The sequence below is a fragment of the Globicephala melas genome, chromosome 14 (assembly GCF_963455315.2).
Source record: "Globicephala melas chromosome 14, mGloMel1.2, whole genome shotgun sequence".
NCBI classification, from domain to species: Eukaryota; Metazoa; Chordata; class Mammalia; order Artiodactyla; family Delphinidae; genus Globicephala; species Globicephala melas.
In genome coordinates, this window is record NC_083327.1 from 73739801 (window position 1) to 73762000 (window position 22200).

The 22200-nt window shown below is 41.9% G+C and overlaps 1 protein-coding gene across 8 annotated transcripts in view; it reads left to right on the forward strand.

The window, feature by feature from the left end:
* Positions 1-22200, forward strand: part of MTHFD1L (methylenetetrahydrofolate dehydrogenase (NADP+ dependent) 1 like) — a 214307-nt gene that overhangs the window by 48014 nt on the left and 144093 nt on the right. For all 8 annotated transcript variants that reach the window (XR_009558776.2, XM_030853176.2, XM_060283680.2 and 5 more), the window contains 6 exons: positions 3337-3473; positions 4910-4956; positions 7188-7295; positions 8188-8262; positions 9919-10021; positions 18634-18710. Coding sequence is in view for 7 of the 8 variants with exons in the window: in XM_030853176.2 (XP_030709036.1) it covers positions 3337-3473; positions 4910-4956; positions 7188-7295; positions 8188-8262; positions 9919-10021; positions 18634-18710 (547 nt within the window). In the remaining variant the exon portion in view is untranslated. The remainder of the gene's footprint in view (positions 1-3336; positions 3474-4909; positions 4957-7187; positions 7296-8187; positions 8263-9918; positions 10022-18633; positions 18711-22200) is intronic.

A 22200-nucleotide genomic window follows, 5' to 3' on the forward strand; every position in this document is an offset into this window, starting at 1 on the left:
TCAGTTATCCGTTCTTCTGCCTCAGTTATTCTGCTATTGATTCCTTGTAGAGAATTTTTAATTTCATTTATTGTGTTGTTCATCATTGTTTGTTTGCTCTTTAGTTCTTCTAGGTCCTTGTTAAACATTTCTTATATTTTCTCCATTCTATTTCCAAGATTTTGGGTCATCTTTACTATCCTTACTCTGATTTCTTTTTCAGGTAGACTCCCTGTTTCCTCTTGATTTGTTGGGTCTGGTGGGGTTTTATCTTGCTCCTTCATCTGCTGTGCATTCCTCTGTTTTCTCATTTTGCTTAACTTACTGTGTTTGGGGTCTTCTTTTCACAGGCTGCAGGTTTGTAGTTTCCATTGTTTTTGGTGTCTGCCCCCAGTGGCTAAGTTTGGTTCAGTGGGTTGTGTAGGCTGGTGCCTGTGTTCTGGTGGGTCAGGCTGGATCTTGTCTTTCTGCTGGGCAGGACCATGTCCGTTGGTGTGTTTTAGGGTGACTGTGACCTTATTATGATTTTAGGCAGCTTCTCTGCTAATGGGTAAGGTTGTGTTCCTGTCTTGCTAGTTGTTTGGCATAGGGTGTCCAGCACTGTAGCTTGCTGGTCGTTGAGTGGACCTGGGTCTTATCGTTGAGTTGGAGATGTCTGGGAGATCTCCAACTCGTTCAATTCGTTTTTACTGTAGTTGACAGTGAATAACATTTGTTTTAGAAAAGGTGTCATTTCTTTTTCTAATGTTTTTTGCTCATCTATGCCTGGACATGTGACAGAAACGCAATGGAAATAGTCTTTCACCTCAGCAAGCTTGTAGTCCTAATGCCCCCTGAAAAGTTAGATAATAAGCACGAAATGAGTCCTGTGGGAAGTTGGAGGGAGCAGATAAATATCCTAGGAGAAGATGTGGAAGCTAATGAGCAGAACCCCCAGTTCCATTTCCATAAACTCCAGGCTCTTACAGAAAAAGAAATTAGGTTAACGTGGTGCTTATTCTTTCCTCAGTCAACTTGATAGTTTGGAAGGTGAGCTAAGGATCGTGAGACGACAATTAAGCCAGATTTTGATGCCAAATGTAGGAATTGAGGTGAAATAAAATTTTTTTGGTAGCTCTCCTTTGATTGCTCCCCGTAAATACTTCCTCCTTTCTGCTTTTCCTGAATTGTATCAGTTGGCAGAACGTTCAGCAGTCCTGTGTTTCTCATTAAGAGCTGGACGCCTAGCTGGAGTTTTTGGGAGGTCATCTCTGGGCGTGTCTGCTTTTGGCTCTCGCCAGCAGCATTGTGAGCATATCCTTAGGGATGAAAATCTAATCCTTCATGTGACACATTTAAGTAAAGCCTCTCTTCCTTTGCAAGAAGTAAATACCAGTACAGTACTCAATCCACCCTACATCTGACCTGCATTTTCTTTACGTAAGATCGTGATGCCTGTGGCTCTTGGTTAGAAGTGCACGTCACCGAGGAGCATTCCAGTGGGATCACTAGCTCCCTGCCAGTGGCCTCCTTGTTGCTCCATCCAGTGACCGCTTTTCACTGGACTGCATTTGAGTCTGGGGATGCTTCCATGGCTCCCTTCGAAGATTCCCCTGTCACACCTCTGCCTCCTGTCAGGGTTTCCCGAACTTAATACTGCTCCTTCTTAGTTTCCCTTTGCTCTCTTCTAACTATTCCCTAAGAGACCATGTTCTTAACAATTCTGTCTTTATCCCTTTTGTACTCTGTTCCCTCCACTGGCTGATCGTCCCCATTCCCATGCTTTAAATTACTCATTATCGATAATGATTTCCATCCATAGAAATAACCTAGTGAAGTCAGATGACTTGCCTGGGTTTAATTTCCAGCTCTACTGCTTACTAATTGTGTGGCCTTGGGCAGGATACTTAAAATTCCTGTGCCTTAGCTTCCTCGTTTATCAAATGAAGATTAACCCAACAAATATAAAGCAGAGAACCTAGCATATTAACTACCCCAAACCCACCCTCCCTTTTATCTGGCGAACTCTCATTCATTTGTCAGGTCTCAGCTTAGATGTTACTTCCACCAGGAAGCCTTCCCTGCTGTCCCAAGTCTACTTGGATCGTCCTGTGTGCTCTCATAATATAGTGTAATTGCCCTGTTTCCTCTGTCTCAGCGTTTCTCACATTCATTGTAACTGCTCATTGATCTCTCCACATCTCCCATCGGCCATAAGCTCTGTGAGGTCAGCAGTGGAGTCCAGTGTGGTCGTCACTGTGTCCCCGGGGTCTAGTTACCTGGACACAGTGGCACTTAAGAAATATTTGCTGAAAGAGTGATTGATTGTATTGCTGTGGTGGACGGAGATAGTTGTATTGCTTCTTTGTGGTCACATCGCTGGGTTTTTTGGGTCAGAAAACTCTGTCATCAGTTTTGTTTGGGTTGAGCGTCCTAGACAATCTGGCTCACAGCATCTAACCCACAGAAGACTAAATTGTAAGGCAAAAGAAGTTTTTAAACTTGTAACAGTGGTTAGGGTATGCCAAGGAGCAATTTCATGGGTCTTTACTTGGGAATGTAATAGACGCCTGTCCCATTACTTAATTCTTTGATGTGAGCCTCTGATGCTTGGCTCTGTAGGGTGTGTGCTCAACAGTGAGTTCCCAGAGCAGACTTGACCTCCTGAGTGTGCTTAGGAGCTGTGGACTTACTCCTTCCCAATACTGGAAGGGAGAGGCTGAGTGTGTCTGTAGGAAGCTACAGGAATGCAGATATCTCCTCTTTAGGACAAAGAACTTGTCTCACTGTAAAAGCTGTCAGGAAATGAATGGGCCACCCTGGAGGTAATGAGCCTCCGGCACAGCTTGTGTTTAAACGTGGCTGGACAAGCCCCGGACACTGATATCTAGAAGGAGATGGATGAATGGGGACATTAGAATCCCTTCCAAAATGAGAGTCTGGCCATGCCTCACCACCCCTGGACCGTTGACTTAGGCCTCGTGCCCACTTAATGCCCTTGGTAAATGGCCCTGGAAGAACAAATGCCAAATTATCCATCAGCAAGAAAATGACATCAGCTTAATTATTTAAATCGTTTTGATGAATAATTCTTTGCCGTTTCTTGAAGTTGATAGTGTTATTGGCACTAGTGCTGAATTAACTTTTCTTTCTTGGCACTCTCGGTAAAGATATGTCTATATCTTGATTTTAGCTTAAGCGCGGACTTTTGTGATGTGGGTAGACCATAAAAAGATCCGAGGAAGTTGAATGGTTCAATGATTCTGGAGTGGCCTGGTCTCTCTCAGTCTCCTCCGAGTTGGTTCTTGTACCATAGATTGACTGTGCATAGGTTGTCTAGAAAATATTAAATTTACTGTTCCTTTTCCCCCACACCAGGATCACACCCACCCCTCTGGGAGAAGGGAAAAGTACAGTTACAATTGGGCTCGTGCAGGCATTGACTGCGCACCTGAATATCAACTCCTTTGCCTGTCTGAGGCAGCCTTCTCAAGGACCGACTTTTGGAGTGAAAGGTAGTTTATTTAACAACTAGTATGTTTTTCAGGGCAAAATTTATCACCGACAATCGTGGAGTTACAGCTTACTAGAGGAACTGATACATTTCATCTCTACATGCACTCCTGCAGCCCTCCCCCGTCCCCCTCCCCCCTGCACATTCAGGAGGTCGCCGCAGCATGATCCTCCCGCAGAGAGAGCTTCAGGGGGGAGGTCTCAGCGGAGCCCCTCAGGAAGCCGATTCCCTTGCTTCCCTTGAGTGATGGTTGGGCTCTCGCTCGGGACTCCAGCCTTGAGCAGAAAGCCTTCCATTTCATCAGTACCTTCTTTGCCGAGCGGTTTTGAAACTCAGCTGTTTATATTGGTGTTTTGTCATCCCAGCCAAGCTAAAAGGTCTTTCCATCCAAACCGTTAAGAGATCCCTTAGGTCAGCCCCAAGCCTCATGTCATTGGAGTTGCTGCGTGGGCCCCAAGGAGCTCTGGAAACCGGCTGTGGACCGGGAGATGCAATGAACTTCCTCTGTGGCTGTGGTTGGGCTGCGATCTGGCACCTCCACAGTCACTAGTCTTGCTTCGTGGATTTATCATGAATCATTCTTCAGCTCACTTTATAATAGCCTTTACTGCTACAATTACTGCTTGTTCTCGGTACTTTGTGGTTTTTAGCAGTATTATATTTATATTACTGTTACAAATATTAACAACTCCTAACTTTAAGTACTGTTAGAATGTCATACATTATGTAGTGCAGTGAACACTAGATGTGGACAAGAAGCCTGGGGTTTTATTTGTGGCTGTGTCTCTTACCTCTGTGTGACCTTTAGCCAGTCATAACTTCTCTGAGCCGCGTGTGTAAAAGTGTAAAAGGTATATAGTACTAGGCTTCCCAGATTATCGTGAGGCAAAATAGTGTATAAAAATAAGGTCAACTGTAAAATGATGTGGACACAGAAGGTATCATTGTTTTAGGATAGAGAAGTCTTTTTAATGTAATAACTTTACTATTTCGGGGGATAAGCAGCATGATAAATCATATATACTATTAACTAAAATAAACTGACAGAAGTCTGTAATGTGTAAGTCTGTTGATCAGCTAGATTTTATTTAGGAAAGTTTTTGGTACTTTAAATGCATGTGCAGTTTAGGTGAAACATAGCCACATAGATCTAATAATAAATTAACGAAAGAATCTCATGTTCGCTGTAATGCCGTTTGCTGTATTCTGCTTACCCCCCTTTTAAACAAAGAGACCAAAGTCCTTAAATTATATAGTGGGACGTAGGGTGAACTTTCTTCACCTTCTGTTCCGCTTTGCCTGAGACGTATTATTTCTCACTGCCTCTTTTTATTACATCTTACGGGTACGTGCCTCCCTGTTGGGCTTGGGGAGCTGTGTCCCTGGGGCTCCTGTACTTGGCAACTCATTTCAAATGGCACCTGCTCTGTTGTTTAGGAGGAGCTGCAGGTGGTGGATACGCCCAGGTCATCCCTATGGAAGAGGTAAGATTCCAAGAGACACGTGTCTTGTGTCACTGTTTTTCCCTCCTGGAACCTTTTCTCTGTGCTTCTGTAAATACAGGCGCACAGTACTTTATCCTCAATCCCAAAGTTCTGAAGGCTCTGAAAACCAGAAATGTTTGCCTGACCCATTTGGGGGAAAACCTGACATTTACTGTTAATGAGCTACTTATGGATTTTGTCTATGCCACTAGGTGTAAATATTCATATATTTTGCTGCAGAAATATTATTTTTGATTAATGGATGCTGACCTGGACCCTGCTTGGAACGTTTTATAAATAAATTATGTGTCCATCACACTACCTTTCTACATTCCAAAAAATTCTGAATCCCAAAACCCACCTCAAGGGTTCTGGATGATAGGACGCAGAGCTGTGTCTCCATCATCATCTGTTACACTGCTGAATTCAGGAAGGCCTGGACTCTTCCCTTCTGTGAACTGAGACTCCAGAATCAAGTCCAGTCGCTCATCTGTATCCACAGGTTCCACATTCATGGTTTTGACCAACTGCAGCTTGAAAATACTCAGGAAAAAAAATTTTCCAGAAAGTTCCAAAAAGCAAAACTTGAATTAATGCACGCTGATAACTATTTTCGTAACGTTTACATTGTATTGAGTATTATAAGTAGTCTAGCAATGATTTAGATTATACCGGAGGATGAGAGTATGTTATATGCAAATACTACACTATTTTACATAAGGGACTTTGAGTATCTGCGGATTTTGCTATCTACAGGGTCCTGAAACCAATTCCGCATGGATACTGAGGGACAACCATAGTTCCAAAAAACAAATGGTCCAAATAGGCCAATGGTGTCAATTCTTATTTCTGCAAGACCAGTTTCTACACCCTGTATTAACACCTCCTTGTCCCCTGGATTTAACCAGTGACCAGGTTAACCAGGTCCCGTCAGTTCCACTCTCCACATCAGCCTCTTGGTTCAGGTCCTGAGAAGTCTTCCTAAAGCCCATGTCCTTTTCTGCTGCCTGCATTTCAGCAGTTACTCCGTCATGCTCCGGCCATCTCTCCACCCCCAGTGTCTCAGGTTCCCATGCCACCCTCCCTGTCTCCACCCTGTCAAACTCCTTGCCCTGTTTTCTCTTGGTTCCAAGTCTGGAATGTTCTTCCCTTTCCTGCCTTCCCTGCTCAGCTCACATTTCAAATGGTACCTGCTCCGTCGAGGTTCTGTTCCATCCCACGGATCCCCTCCTGCTCTGTGTTTACCTCCGTGTGGTCCCATCGGGCTGTGAGGAGTTAGACCCCCTGGGCCCCAGCACTTAGCAGTGTGCCCAGCACGTAAGAGGTGCTCACTAGGAAATATTTGTTGATTTTGTTGAAGGAATAGGAAAGGGTTTTCTTTTTACCCACAGGGATGTGAGCATCATGGAAGCTAGAGGGAAATTTTGGATAATCTTCAAATGTTGGGGGTGGGAGTGAGAAGGGGGTGGGAGTGAGAAAGCATAGTCAAGGCTTGGCTGAGAAAAATAGCCCCAGGCCTCATCTGCAGGAGGATGAGTAACAGTCACAAGCCAGGAAGCTCCAGAGCCAGGGGGCCAGGTTGGGGATGGAGTGTAAGGAACGTGGCCTGGGGAGTATTGAAAGGGCGCTGCTGACCTGCTGTCATAGGCATCACCTGCATGGCCCAAGTTGGGCCAAACTGAGGGGACAAGGTAGTTAGAACTATCTGAAAAAGTTAGCAAATTACAAACATGCTGATTCTACAGATAATAATCATGTGTGCACGTAAGATTAGAAGAAAAATAACGAAATAGAGAGTTGTGAGAGTGATACTTTTTTTCTATTTCTCAGGCTGTCACATTCTATATTGTTCTGTTGCTACTGTGTGTTTTATTCCCTGCCTTATTCCAAAGTACATTTGATATGGTACTATTTTCTTAATTATAAAACAGTGCATAAAATTACATGAAAAAAGAAAACCAAAATAAGGAACCCAGTCATTAAGTCCATCAGAATTGTTTCACTCTTAACCTGAGAAAGGAAGAATTTGCAGTAGAAAGTCTGTGCAAGTATTCTTTGTTGTCAAGTGGAAGACTGACATTTTCTGATCTTCGGATTCAGGCTATATAAAACATATCCTAAGCGTTGTAAGGGTATGTCATTAGCAGAATATTTTGTTTATTTGGAAAGTCCTTCAGTACTGCAATGGTTGTTTGAAACAAGTAGAAAGATGTTTCCGTTTCATTTTATAGTTCAACCTTCACCTGACTGGGGACATCCATGCCATCACTGCTGCTAATAACTTGTTGGCTGCTGCTATCGACACAAGGATTTTGCATGAAAATACTCAAACAGATAAGGTGAGAAAGGCTCCTTGTTTTAAGATGCCCAAAAGGCCATTTTGGGCATCTTATCCTGGGATTCCTGGATTAAGGAATTCATGAAAAAACTTTTGGAGTCCGAAAGTTCTCTGAAATTCTATTCAAAATGTTGTGAATTGTATATATGTCCTTATTTCTTAAGGAGAGGATCTGTACTTTGGTAAGGTTCTCAAATTAGTTTATGACCACTACCAGGTTATTGGGAGAATTATGCTAGCTGCTCTTTTTAAGCCAAATTGTCTTCAAGATGAACCTTTAAAGGTAATTGGTAGACAAGTTCTCTTAGTTTTGCCCATGGGTGTAATCTCTGGTCTCTGCTAAGGGGGTTGGAGAGATATCTTTTTAAGATTCTGATGTTACAGGCAGCTATCCTAGATGCCCTGCTAAACAGGTCAGACCCCCTTTTTGGGCCTCAGGGCTGTAGGGTCTGAGAGGTAAATCACACACCTGAAGGGGACAGACTACTAGATGCTAATTCCTCATAGACATAGGACATGGATAAAAGTGGGAATTTCTGACACATTTTACAAAGGTCCTAACATCCTCCAATTAAACTAACTCCCTAGTGAGTTTTTGAAGCCAAAAATAAATATAGAGATAAATTTTAATTTGGTAGTTATAAGGCTGTAGATGAAGAAATGTATTTTCCTACAAACTCTTTACAATGTGCATTATTGCAGATCTAGTCGAATTTATTAAAATGACAGAACTTCAGTCTAAATTGTTTACATGAACCAAGAATTTTAATAGGGTCTGTAATCTAAACAGTTTGGTTATAAATGTAATGAACTTCGCCATATTCTGTAAATTGTCCAAGTTCATGGTTGGCCCTTAAACTTTTGTGAGTTTTGTTTTTATTTTGCGTTTCTAGGCTCTGTATAATCGACTGGTTGCTTCAGTGAATGGTGTTAGAGAATTTTCAAAAATTCAACTTGCTCGGCTGAAAGTAAGTTTCTAGTTAATGGTTCTTTAAAAAGAAAATACCCTGGAAACAAATCAGAAAAATTGTCAGGACCAGAAATTTTGAACTTGATTTGATTTGGGTTTTCAGATGCTTTTTTTGGATATTGAACTCTAAATAGACAGAACAATGTAACAGAGATTGCCCAGAACTAGATGCCTGAGGCCTTGATCCTGCACCAAAAAGCAGGTGGACAAATTAGTTCACCCTTATAGACGTCAGCTTCTTCATCTATAAAACGAGAGCACCACTCTGCTGAGAACTCTAGTCAATTAACAAATGAAGATTGCCAAGAGTCTTCCTTTTCATGACAGTTCTTAATTTTCTAAGAAAGACTTTGAAAATTCATCTATTTCAGTTTTTATTGTAGCAAGATTCTAAGATTGTATTTGTGGATGTGCTCTTAATTCTTATCCATTTTACCATTTTCTAGTGCTGTTTGCTACTTAATGCCCTACTATCACGTAGATTTTCCCTTTGCTTTTTTTCAGACTAAAAAATAACTTTAATGGTATAATCTACAGCCGCTGGTTGGTGAGAATTGGTTTAAAAAATTCATCCCCTGGCTTCTTACTGAACCAAGTTCAGTTTGTTGAGAATAACGCACAATATGGTATCCTCAGCATCTTCAATGTTTATAGTTTGTTTCCCAGATTCTTTTCTTATACTTTATCAAAAACCACTTTGTTAGAGTGTTTTCTTTATAGAAAGAGATGCTTTAAAAGTTTTAACTTTTTTCTTGTGGAATTAGAAATAACTTGAAAACGTAGACATAATCGTTACTTAAATCATTGGTAGGGACTTCCCTGGTGGCGCAGTGGTTACGAATCTGCCTGCCAGTGCAGGGGATACGGGTTCGATCCCTGGTCCGGGAAGATCCCACATGCCTTGGAGCAACGAAGCCCGTGTGCCACAACAACTGGGCCTGCGCTCTAGAGCCCGCGAACCACAACTACTGAGCGTGCACTCTAGAGCCTGCGAGCCACAACTACTGAGCCCGTGTGCCACAACTACTGAAGCCCACGTGCCTAGAGCCCATGCTCCACAACAAGAGAAGCCACCTCAGTGAGAAGCCCATGCACTGCAACGAAGAGTAGCCCCCGCTCGTCACAACTAGAGAAAGCCTGCGCGTAGCAACGAAGACCCAACGCAGCCAAAAATAAATAAAATAAATAAATAAAAGAGGAAATTGTTTAAAAAAAAATTATTGGTATTTGTATCTGAAAAGAACAACTAGTGAACTGGAGCATCAGTTAGATGGAAGTTTTATGCCCCTTCTGTGCATGGCATGTGGTGACTACGTAGAGAGCCTTAGGCTATGACAGACAATACGGCACTTATTCTTTGTGTACTGTCACCTGTTATTCGAAGGGTGTATTTGTAATAATTATATTGTAATAATAATTATTACAAATACACCCTTCGAATAACAGGTGACAGTACACAAAGAATGTCTCCCATTTTAGGAGGTGTTTGGATCCATTCATTTATGAGTTGGACTAACCTACCATTTACTTGAAGTTCAGCTTAGTTTTTAAAAAGGCTTTACTCGTCATGGAGAAGGTAAAAGTAGAGGGATAATTTGGTTGCGTCTTGCTTTTTATTCCTTCTAAAGCATATTTTGTTCTTCTTAATCATTAGAAACTGGGAATAAATAAGACTGATCCGAGTGCTCTGACAGAAGAGGAAATGAGGAAATTTGCCCGTCTTGACATTGACCCCTCCACCATCACGTGGCAGAGAGGTAGGTGCTGGTGGCTAGATGGGGAGGGTGACATGTCTTCCAGTTGGAGCTCTGCATAAATGCACAATTGTATTTCTTGCCACTGTCTTCCTAGCTTGCGTTACATAATCCCTCCATTTATTTCCGTCACTTATTTTACCAGCCTCTTCTCTCATCCTTGCCTCCTATTTAGGAGAAAAAGCTGAACCCTTAGCTCATCCCATTCACCCCATCTCTTCCAGATTTCCGAGGAAAATTACTTTTCTCCTGTCTCATCTCCGGCCTCCTGTATTCTCTTTGGGGGTAAAAATGTCTGTGTCTCTCCCCTTAATTGTCCTGCTGCCCTCTCTACCCGCCATTCTGATTTCTTACTCTCTTCCTCACCACTAGCTCTAAGCAGCTTAGAAATTTGTATTTTCAGTGCAGAATCTTTTCTCTGAGTCTCTTGCTTCCCCTTCAGCACTTCAAATGTGGGGCAGAGGGACGTCTGTCCTGACCTCCCTGTTTTCCTCTTGGCTGTGACACCCCTCACTTCTCCCGCACTGCCCTCCATAAGGGTGGGATAGTGGGGAAAAGCACTAAATGTGGAGTCAGGAGCGATTCACATACCTGTTCTGCGCCGCGGTCTCTTGGAGATGGAAATGGAGGCGGTAATATATAATTACAGGCATGTGGTAATAGCACTTGATAAAACCTACCGAAGAGTTAGATGGTGTGTATTCCTTTTTGTTTTTTTTTTTCTTTTTTAGAGTTAAATCACAGCTGTTTTTACATTAGTACCAACTATGACAAGATGTTTTCCAACTTTTTTTTTGAATTTTTAAATTTTATTTTATTTTTTTATACAGTAGGTCCTTATTAGTCATCAATTTTATACACATCAGTGTATACATGTCAATCCCAATTGCCCAGTTCATCACACCATCACCCCCACCCACCACTGCTTTCCCCACTTGGTGTCCATACGTTTGTTCTCTACATTTGTGTCTCAATTTCTGCCCTGCAAACCGGTTCATCTGTACCATTTTTCTAGGTTCCACATATACGTGTTAATATACGATATTTGTTTTTCCCTTTCTGACTTACTTCACTCTGTATGAAAGTCTCTAGATCCATCCACGTCTCTATAAATGACCCAATTTCGTTCCTTTTTATGGCTGAGTAATATTCCATTGTATATATGTACCACATCTTCTTTATCCATTCGTCTGTCAGTGGGCATTTAGGTTGCTTCCATGACCTGGCTGTTGTAACTAGTGCTGCAATGAACATTAGGGTGCATGTGTCTTTTTGAATTATGGTTTTCTCTGTGTACATGCCCAGTACTGGGATTGCTGGGTCATATGGTAATTCAATTTTTAGTTTTTTAAGGAACCTCCATACTGTTTTCCATAGTGGCTGTATCAATTTACATTCCCACCAACAGTGCAAGAGGGTTCGCTTTTCTCCACACCCTCTCCAGCATTTGTTGTTTGTAGATTTTCTGATGATGCCCATTCTAACTGGTGTGAGGGGATACCTCATTGTAGTTTTGATTTGCATTTCTCTAATAATTAGTGATGTTGAGCAGCTTTTCATGTGCTTCTTGGCCATCTGTATGTCTTTGGAGAAATGTCTATTTAGGTCTTCTGCCCATTTTTGGATTGGGTTGTGTGTTTCTTTAATATTGAGCTGCATGAGCTGTTTATATATTTTGGAGATTAATCCATTGTCCATTGATTCATTTGCAAATATTCTCTCCCATTCTGAGGGTTGTCTTTTCTTCTTGTTTATGGTTTCCTTTGCTGTGCAAAAGCTTTGAAGTTTCATTAGGTCCCATTTGTTTATTTTTGCTTTTATTTCCATTACTCTAGGAGGTGGATCAAAAAAGATCTTGCTGTGATTTATGTCAAAGAGTGTTCTTCCTATGTTTTCCTCTAAGAGGTGTATACTTTCAGGACTTACATTTAGGTCTCTAATCCATTTTGAGTTTATTTTTGTGTATGGTGTTAGGGAGTGTTCTAATTTCATTCTTTCACATGTAGCTGTCCAGTTTTCCCAGCATCACTTATTGAAGAGACTTTCTTTTCTCCATTGTATATCCTTGCCTCCTTTGTCATAGATTAGTTGACCATAGGTGCATGGGTTTCTCTCTGGGCTTTTATCTTGTTCCATTGATCTGTGTTTCTGTTTTTGTGCCAGTACCATATTGTCTTGATTACTGTAGCTTTGTAGTATAGTCTGAAATCAGCGAGTCTGATTCCTCCAGCTCTGTTTTTTTCCTTCAAGACTGCTTTGGCTATTCGGGGTCTTTTGTGTCTCCATACAAATTTTAAGATTTTTTGTTCTAGTTCTGTAAAAAATGCCATTGGTAATTTGATAGGGATTGCATTGACTCTGTAAATTGCTTTGGGTAGTATAGTCATTTTCACAATATTGATTCTTCCAATCCAAGAACATGGTATATCTCTCCATCTGTTTGTGTCATCTTTAATTTCTTTCATCAGTGTCTTATAGTTTTCTGCATACAGGTCTATTGTCTCTCTAGGTAGGTTTTTTCCTAGGTATTTTATTCTTTTTGTTGCAATGGTAAATGGGAGTGTTTCCTTAATTTCTCTTTCAGATTTTTCATCATTAGTGTATAGGAATGCAAGAGATTTCTGTGCATTAATTTTGTATCCTGCAACTTTACCAAATTCATTGATTAGCTCTAATAGTTTTCTGATGCCATCTTTAGGATTCTCTATGTATAGTATCTTGTCACGTGCAAACAGTGACAGTTTTACTTCTTCTTTTCCAATTTGGATTCCTTTTATTTCTTTTTCTTCTCTGATTGCCATGGCTAGGACTTCCAAAACTATGTTGAATAATAGTGGTGAGAGTGGACATCCTTGTCTTGTTCCTGATCTTACAGGAGATGCTTTCAGTTTTTCACCATTGAGAATGACGTTTGCTGTGGGCTTGTTATATATGGCCTTTATTATGTCGAGGTAAGTTCACTTTGTGCCCACTTTCTGGAGAGTATTTATCATAAGTGGGTGTTGAATTTTGTCAAAAGTTTTTTCTGCATCTATTGAGATGATCATATGCTTTTTATTCTTCAGTTTGTTAGTATGGTGTATCACATTGATTGATTTGTATATATTGAAGAATTCTTTTATCCCTGGGATAAACCCTACTTGATCATGGTGTATGATCCTTTTAACGTGTTGTTGGATTCTGTTTGCTAGTATTTTGTTGAGGATTTTTGCATCTATGTTCATCAGTGATATTGGTCTGTAATTTTCTGTTTTTGTAGTATCTTTTTCTGGTTTTGGTATCAGGGTGATGGTGACCTCATAGAATGAGTTTGGGAGTGTTCTTTCCTCTGCAATTTTTGGAAGAGTTTGAGAAGGATGGGTGTTTAGTTCTTCTCTAAATGTTTGATAGAATTCACCTGTGAAGCCATCTGGTCCTGGACTTTTGTTTGTTGGAAGATTTTTAATCACAGTTTCAATTTCATTACTTGAGATTGGTCTGTTCATATTTTCTATTTCTTCCTGGTTCAGTCTTGAGAGGTTATACCTTTCAAAGAATTTGTCCATTTCTTCTAGGTTGTCCATTTTATTGGCATAGAGTTGCTTGTAGCAGTCTCTTAGGATGCTTTGTATTTCTGCGGTGTCTTTGTAACTTCTTTTTCGTGTCTAATTTTATTGACTTGAGTCCTCTCCCTCTTTTTCTTGATGAGTCTGGCTAATGGTTTATTAATTTTGTTTATTTTCTCAAAGAACCAGCTTTTAGTTTTATTGATCCTTGCTATTGTTTTCTTTGTTTCTATTTCATTTATTTCTGCTCTGATCTTTTTTTTTTTTTGCGGTACGCGGGCCTCTCACTGTTGTGGCCTTTCCCGTTACGAGGCACAGGCTCCAGACGCGCAGGCTCAGCGGCCATGGCTCACGGGCCCAGCTGCTCCGCGGCATGTGGGATCTTCCTGGACTGGGGCACGAACCCGTGTCCCCTGCATCGGCAGGCGGACTCTCAACCACTGCGCCACCTGGGAAGCCCCCAACATCATTTTTAATTACCGATATGAATATGTTCAGCATTTTATTGGGAAGTCTACTACCTTTTTTTTTTTTTTGGCTGCATTGGGTCTTCATTGCTGTGCAGGGGCTTTCTCTAGTTGCGGTGAGCAGGGGCTACTGTTTGTTGTGGTTTCTTACGAGCTTGTAGTTGCGGTGGCTTCCCTTGTTGCGGAGCACGGGCTCTAGGCATGCCGGCTCAGTAGTTGTGGCTCGTGGACAGTAGACCACAGGCTTAGTAGTTGCGGCGCACGGACTTCGTTGCTCCGCGTCATGTGGGATCTTCTCGGAGCAGGGCTCAAACCGGTGTCCCCTGCATTGGCAGGTGGACTCTTAACCACTGCGCCACCAGGGAAGTCCTAGCTTTTTTTTTATAACTAGGATTAATTATTACTATTCCATTATATCTGAAATGCATAGTCAGCTTTTTCAAGGCATTTGTGAGTTTGTGTTACTCTTTAAAGCATTTTTGTGAACAAAAAATTAATGCAGGTGGAAATCGGTATTTTTTTTCAATTAATTTGTTTAATTTATTTATTTTTGTCTGCATTGGGTCTTCGTTGCTGCGCACGGGCTTTCTCTAGTTGCAGCGAGCAGGGGCTACTCTTCATTGTGGTGTGTCGGCTTCTCATCGCTGTGGCTTCTCTTGTTGCGGAGCATGGGCTCTAGGCACGCAGGCTTCAGTAGTTGTGGCTCACAGTCTCTAGAGTGCAGGCTCAGTGGTTGTGGTGCACAGGCTTAGTTGCTCTGCGGCATGTGGGATATTCCTAGACCAGGGATCGAACCCATGTCCCCTGCATTGGCAGGCAGATTCTTAACCACTGCACCACCAGGGAAGCCCTGGAAATCAGTGTATTTTAAACCTAGCATGGGGATATGCTAAAAAAGAAATTTTTACACAAGGGGCGTTCTTCCACATCTGCATTGTGGCTCCAGCTGAGGCAGCCACCAGAAATGGGGCCACCCATTCCTAAGTGGGTCTTAGAAAAAGAAAGGCTACACAATCCCTCATATGTACCGAGGGCCACCTTGCAGATTGCTTTCTCCCCAAGAAGCATGAAAGGACTGAAGCATACCATCGTTGCAAATCACTTTTAATGTGAGTGATAACGTTAAAAAATTACTCCAGATAAATACTAGAATTGTATTATTGTTTAGGGCACTAAAGTGCTAATTATTGCTATAGACAAGCCACCTAGGTCAGAGGAGTTTGGAATGACGTTTGATAGCTAGTTTGGCTCTTATTCCCATGAATTAATATAAGAAATAGGACTCTCCGTCAAATAGATTGAGGTCATTTAATAGTAAGGTTTTGGGGCTTCCCTGGTGGCGCTGTGGTTGGGAGTCCGCCTGCCGATGCAGGGGACACGGGTTCGTGCCCCGGTCCGGGAGGATCCCACATGCCGCGTAGCGGCTGGGCCCGTCAGCCATGGCCGGTGAGCCTGTGCGTCCGGAGCCTGTGCTCCGCGGCGGGAGAGGCCACAGCAGTGAGAGGCCCACGTACCGCAAAAAAAAAATAAATAAATAAATAAAAAGTAAGGTTTCTTCGTTGTTGTTCTTTTTTTTAAAGACAGTATTGGCTTAGAGCTAGAAAGAGTATGGCCTTTGGGTGAGATTAGATGCTTTTATAATTTGATAACTACAGAGGGGACACTCTGTGACCACATGGGGCTAAAAAACTCTTCTGAGACCATAGATGTCGCATATTGAATGCTCGCCTCTTCCCTTTTATCCTTTGTAAGAAATTTAACTCGTGGTTGTTTTCTCCTATGCTTCCCGTCACTAGCTTGAAGGCCTCCTAAGTGCGTGGTAACAGGGTGGAACTGGGAGCCGATAGACTATTCCAGAAACACATAGTATAAGCAGAAGAAACAGTGGACATCAAGTCATTTTATTGTTCCTCGAAGGATGTGAGCCCTGCTGTTCTGAGTATCAGAACCCCTGGGGCCTCACAGGCCGTTAGACCGAAGACCAAGAAGCCTCAGTCTCCAGGGAACTGACATCCAGTTACTAGTTCCCAGCAGTGCCCTACAGCCTGGCAGGGAATCAGTACACTTCTGCCAAAGGCAAAGTAGTGGGCCTAGCCTCGATGTCCTACCTTGTATTTCCTGGTCCCTGAGCTGGTGCTGGTTGTTTAACAAGCCACTAGGAACACTCTGGATGCTCCTCAAAACAGAGCGGTGTAGTCCTAAAGGGACCGTCTAGGGCAAAGCGTGAAAAACCAAATCGCTCCCCTCTGCAGGGTCCCCCCTCCACGCCTGCCTGCACTCTCCATCTCTCCCCTTGCCAGTGAGTGCCTTCCATCAGGGAATGATGTCTTGTCCATCTTTGTTTCCCTGTACAGCTCTCACAGGACCTGCCACAAAATTGGCCCTCAGTAAATAGCCCTGGAATGAATAAGTATGTTTCTCATTCCATCTTCACCTCTACCACTTAGAGGGCAGGAATTCCGTATACTAACTTAACGTTACTTTCTGTTACCCATCTTTCTTGTGTATCAGAATTTAATCTTCACATTTCTTTTATGCATCACTGTCATTTCACACGTCTTTCCATGGACATCAAAAGCCTGGTGAGACGCCCTGTTCCGCCAGGGCTGAGCTAATAAACGCACAGGTGGCCTTCTGATGCCGCTGATTGTAGTGGATCTTACTATGTTTTTTTTTTGGGGGGGGGGGCGGTTCTTGTTTGTGTTTTCTTTGCTAAATAAAAACCAGCTGAAATACCAATAAAAAGATCACATTAAGATTGTGTATACTACACGTGAGAGTAGCAATTATTTTTTCTTTATATGATTCTGCACCATTGGTCTTGGGAATAAGGCACTAGCTAGTGATAATAGTGAGAGGCATTCCTTTCTCTGTATGCCCTCTGCTTATGCCTTAAAGTCATAGAGAGGTTTCTGTGTGCTTGAGGAGGGTTGCCTGGGTGCCTGTATGAATGTGCGGTAATATGAATGTATATATGTATGTGTGAGAAAGAAGAGGGTCTGTTTGTTTTTGATTTTGGGAGTTTTCTTTGGCTGCGTTGGGTCTTCGTTGCTGTGTGTGGGCTTTCTCTAGTTGCGACGCGCAGGCTTCTCATTGCGGTGGCTTCTCTTGTTGTGGAGCACGGGCTCTAGGCTCACGGGCTTCAGTAGTTGTGGCATGTGGGCTCAGTAGTTGTGTCGGCCCCCGGGCTTAGTTGCTCCGCGGCATGTGGGATCTTCCCAGACCAGGGATCGAACCCGTGTCCCCTACATTGGCAGGCAGATTCTTAACCACTGCGCCCCCAGGGAAGTCCCGAGAGGAGAGTACTGTATGTAGAGAAAGAGGCCGGCGGCGAGTCAGGGAGCAGCAGAGGCGGGCGAGGCTGGCAGGTCTGTCCGTGCCTTGTGTGTGGAAGAAAACATTCACAATTTCATCCTACAGATGCTTGTAGTCCCCAAATACACAATTCCCGCCACCGTTTTGGTCAGAGCCATGTTAAACATTTAGTAAATTGGATCTAAGTTGTCAGTGTGGATGGCTTGCTGTTTGATGCAGTATAAATTATTAGTGAAGACTGTGTCCTTCTGGCTTTACTTTCTGGCATTGTAGATTTGGTTTTCACAAACAAAATGTAAATCGGTGCAATTCATACAGGCCAGTGAAAAGAGTAAAGAGAATTGATACTTACTCGAATCATCATTGACTTTTCCCCCCACATATACTACTTTATTTATTTGGGGGTTTTTTATATGGTAAAATATACATAGCATATCATCTTAATCATTCATAAGTGTGCAATTCATGGCATTAAATATATGCCACGAATGGCATATAGGCCAAGGCTTGGGATGGTTACACCATCACCACTAACTACACCCCAAACCTTTTCATCATCCTCAACACTCCCTCAATAATAAGTCCTCGCGTCCCCTCAGCCCCTGGTAGTCACCATTCTACTGTCTGTCTCTATAAATTTGCCTATTCTAAGAACCCCATACAAGTGGAATCATACCGTATCTGGTTTATTTCATCATGCATAATGTTTTCAGCATCCGTCCATGTTGTATCGTAATATATCAAACGTTCACTCATTTTATGGCTGTATAACATTCCATTGTATGTCTGTACCACATTTTGTTTATCTGTTCATTTGTCAGCAGACACTTTGCTGTTTCCACCTCTTGGCTGTTGTGAATAATGCTGCTATGATCATGGGTATGCAATAGCTGCTTCCTGTTCTGTTGGATATATACCTGGAAGTGGTGGGTCAGATGTTCGTTCAATGTTTAACCTTCAGAGAGACTTAATTGGCTTCTTCTTGTGCCTCAGGTTTCAGTGTAAAAAGGACACTCCTTCAGAAATGCTTTTCCTTACTGCTGTTCAAAACGGCACCCCACCCCAGACCCCTTCCCGACACACGCCGTCATATCCCCTCCTTGGTTTCCTAGCTGGGTGATCCCTAGTTTATTTGACCCCTTTCTGTGATCCTCCCACGGGATCATCAGCTCAGGGAAGCCAAACCTTAGCTCTTGCTCTTGCTGCCTCTGCAACACCCAGAATAATGCCAGACACACACTGGGCAGCCAGTCCCTGCTCGTTGATGCTCTGTTCTCTTCTCTTCCAGTCATGGATACAAATGACCGATTTCTACGAAAAATAACCATCGGGCAGGGAAGCACAGAGAAGGGCTTTTCTCGGCAGGTAGGTGGTGTTTTCTCCAGGGAGGACTCTGCTCTTGCGCTTAAAGCGGCCCAGAAGCTGGTTCTCCACATTTCTCTTCTTGTTCTTCCACCCACAGTAACCAGTGGGCCCCTGATGAGTCAAGGTATTTCTTCCAGTCCCTCAGCAGGACTGGGAAATTATCAGGAGACAGAAAGTCTCCAATATTATTTTGCCATCCTTTTTCTGTGTGATTTTAGTTGTGTTTCTGGTAAGAGCCATTCAGGGTATCCCTTGAATATACATTCTAACGTATTTTATGCGTTAGATATAAAATAGTACGAGCCCACCCAGTTCGTACTATATCTGCATAACAACCGAAAAATGAAAATCTCAGACACATTACTCACGTTTCATAAACCAAAGAACAAACACCCAGTTATTTGGCTTACTAGCCTGAGAAGTCGTTAAGGATAATGTCTTATTACCCAAATCCAGAAAATGTAGAAGATAGATTATGATGTCCACCTTCATCTTAATAGGTCTCCAGGATGGGGTGATGGTGCTTAGTGAATATAAATTCATTCTATGATTTTTCAGCCAGGCCTGGCAGGCCTCTAAATTATGATTTTTTGTAGTAAACTTTATAGCTTAAGACACTTTTAGATTTATGGCCTTTACATTGCTAAGTTTTTATTAACCTAAAACGAATTACTTTTACTATAGTATTCAGTCCTCATACCAAACAGACTTTTGGATCTTTTGAAATATTTGAATTAAAAAGTGAATCTGAACAACAAGGTCCTACGCTATAGCACAGGGAACTATATTCAATACCCTGTGAGAAACCATAATGGAAAAGAATATAAAAAAGAATGTGTGTGTGTGTGTGTGTGTGTGTGTGTATAAAATTGAATCACTTTGCTGTACAGCAGAAATTAACACAACATTGTAAATCAACTATACTTCAACTTTAAAAAATTAAATTTTAAAAAGTGAATATGAGGATGGAATCGAGAAGACAAGCTAAGCCCCTATTCCATCCCTCCTCCAAATCCTGAAACTTGCACACACAGACAGATTTCAAATAGTCAGTATCCTTGCTAGAAAACCGGAGTCATGGCCATACTCTTTGGGGAAGCTTCTGAAAGATAGGAAGATGGAATTGGATGGGTGGAGAAAAGCACAAACCAAAATATGGTGGAAGTGTTGGAGGGGGTCGCTAAATTCAAAGGCCTTAGATACCCTACTTCTCAGATACAGGAGAGGGATGGGGACAGCTCCCAAAAAAGCTGGTGCACAGGCACCTTCCTGGGACACCTGTGTTGAGACACAGCCAGTGGTACATTGGTCTCAGCCTTGGGGCCCAGCCGTGGGGGGCGGCTCACATCAAAGTCACAGATTCGCTTGTGTACCGTGCTTCCTGGCTGGCAGTGAAAAGCATCTGGTGCAAGGAAAAGCAGTATATTGTGACACTTAGGAGAGGGCAGCCTTTTGTCATTTGCACAGTGGGCAACCTCAGGACTAATCCTGTGAGAGACTGCAGGACGGGAAGCCAAGGAGCAGCATGTCCTATGTCCTACTCTCTTGAATGTCTAGAGACAGGGTGAGGTTGTCAGAAGTCAGGTCCCCAGACGAGGAAAAGGGAGCATCAAAGCCAGGAATCGTCTGTATTAAAGGAAAACACATATCATGAACATGGACACCAGACGCAGTAAAGAGAAGCTTAGATGCCCTAGACAAGATTGCAGATCAGATGGTGGCGGGGTGGGGGGGGGACTTTGAAGAGATTACCATCAGTATTCTCAGAGGCTTAAGGGAACTGTCCTACAAGGATTGAGAATTAGCTGTTGTGGAAAAAAAATGGGTTAAAATCTTGGAAATAAAACTGTAGTGTCAAAGTAAAAATCCAGTTAGTAGATTGAATAAGAATAGGGTTAACTGAATGAGAGAGGAAAGTTCAATCTAAGAAACTCTCTCAGAACATACTACCAAAAGGAAAACCATAGAAAATATAAAGGAAAAATCAAGAGACATACGAGACACACCGAGAAGTTTTAATACTCATCTCAAGTTACCGGTGAAAGTAACAGAGAATGTAGGGAAGAATGTATTTGAGGAAATAATAAAAAGGGAATTTATTGACTTTAAGGAAAATTTAGAATTTTCATATTAAAAGACTTAACAAGTGCTGAGCGGCATAAATGAAGTAGACTTACACCCAGACACATAATGTTGAAATTTCACAACACTAAGGGTAAAAAAAAAAATTCCAAAGAGCTGCCAGAGAGGAAAAAAGTCTTGATGAGTCACAAAGGAGTAAGATTCAGATTGTCATCAGACTTCTCATTGACAGCACTGAATGCAAGATGACACTGGGAAAACCGATTTGGAGTTCTGAAGGAACAGGATTTTCAATCTAGAATCCTTGAGTAGAAAGAAAAAAAAATTTGGAACAGAAAATACAAAAATAAGCTGGCATAAGTCAAACACAGTAGTTTGGCCTAGTAGAATTGGCACTGACATAAAAAGCAGAAACTCTAACGAATAGATAATTTTGACATAAATAAAAATTAAAATCTTCCATATGGAAAAATGATTTACAAAATCAGTAAAAGACCAGTAAGAGTCTGGGAGAGGTTATTCTCAGTATAAATATAACAACAGGTTAAAGTGCCAAGCATAAAAAGAATTTCCATAAATTAATACTCAAACACTGCTCTCAGTAAGGCCTTCACCGGTCACCTTCTTTAAAACTGCACCTGCCTGTCCCCAAACTCCCTCTTTCTTTCCCTGCTATCCTTACTTGTTTGTTTATTTTCTGCCTCCCCCCACTAAGATGTGAGTTTCATAAGGGCAGGGGTTTTGGTATGTTTTGTTCACTGCTGTATTCTCAGTGCATAGGACTTTGTTACATAGGAGTAGTAGGTGTTCAATAAATCTATACTAAAGAAATGAATAGGATAAGTAGAAGATAATAAGACTTATCTATGAGCTCATTAAAACATAAATAAATTAATATTAAACGTTAGTGAGGATGCAAAGAAATAGAGACTTTTGTACAGTATTAGTGAGAATATAAATTGTAAAGCCTTTTGGATGATAGTTTGTCAGTATTTAAAATTTGAAATGTCAGAACAGTTCTAACTTCAGGACTACAGATTTTTCTTAAAAAGAGGGGAATACTTACTCAGGTACAAAAAAAAATCTATAATATAGGATACTAATTGCAGCATTTTTTGTAATGGTGAACATTGGAAGCAATCCAGTGTTCATCGTTAGGGGTGATTACATATATTTGGTGTATCCTTTTGCACAACAGAAACAGGTAGCCGTTGAAAATGATAAAGTGTATATCAGGGGAGTGACATGGAGCTCTCATACAGATTGTGAAATTGACGGTTTGTCCATACAAACGTATAGACACCAAGGGGGGAAAGTGGTGGTGGGGGGGGGGGTGATGGGATGAACTGGGAGATTGGGATTGACATGTATACACTGATATGTATAAAATAGATAACAAATAAGAACC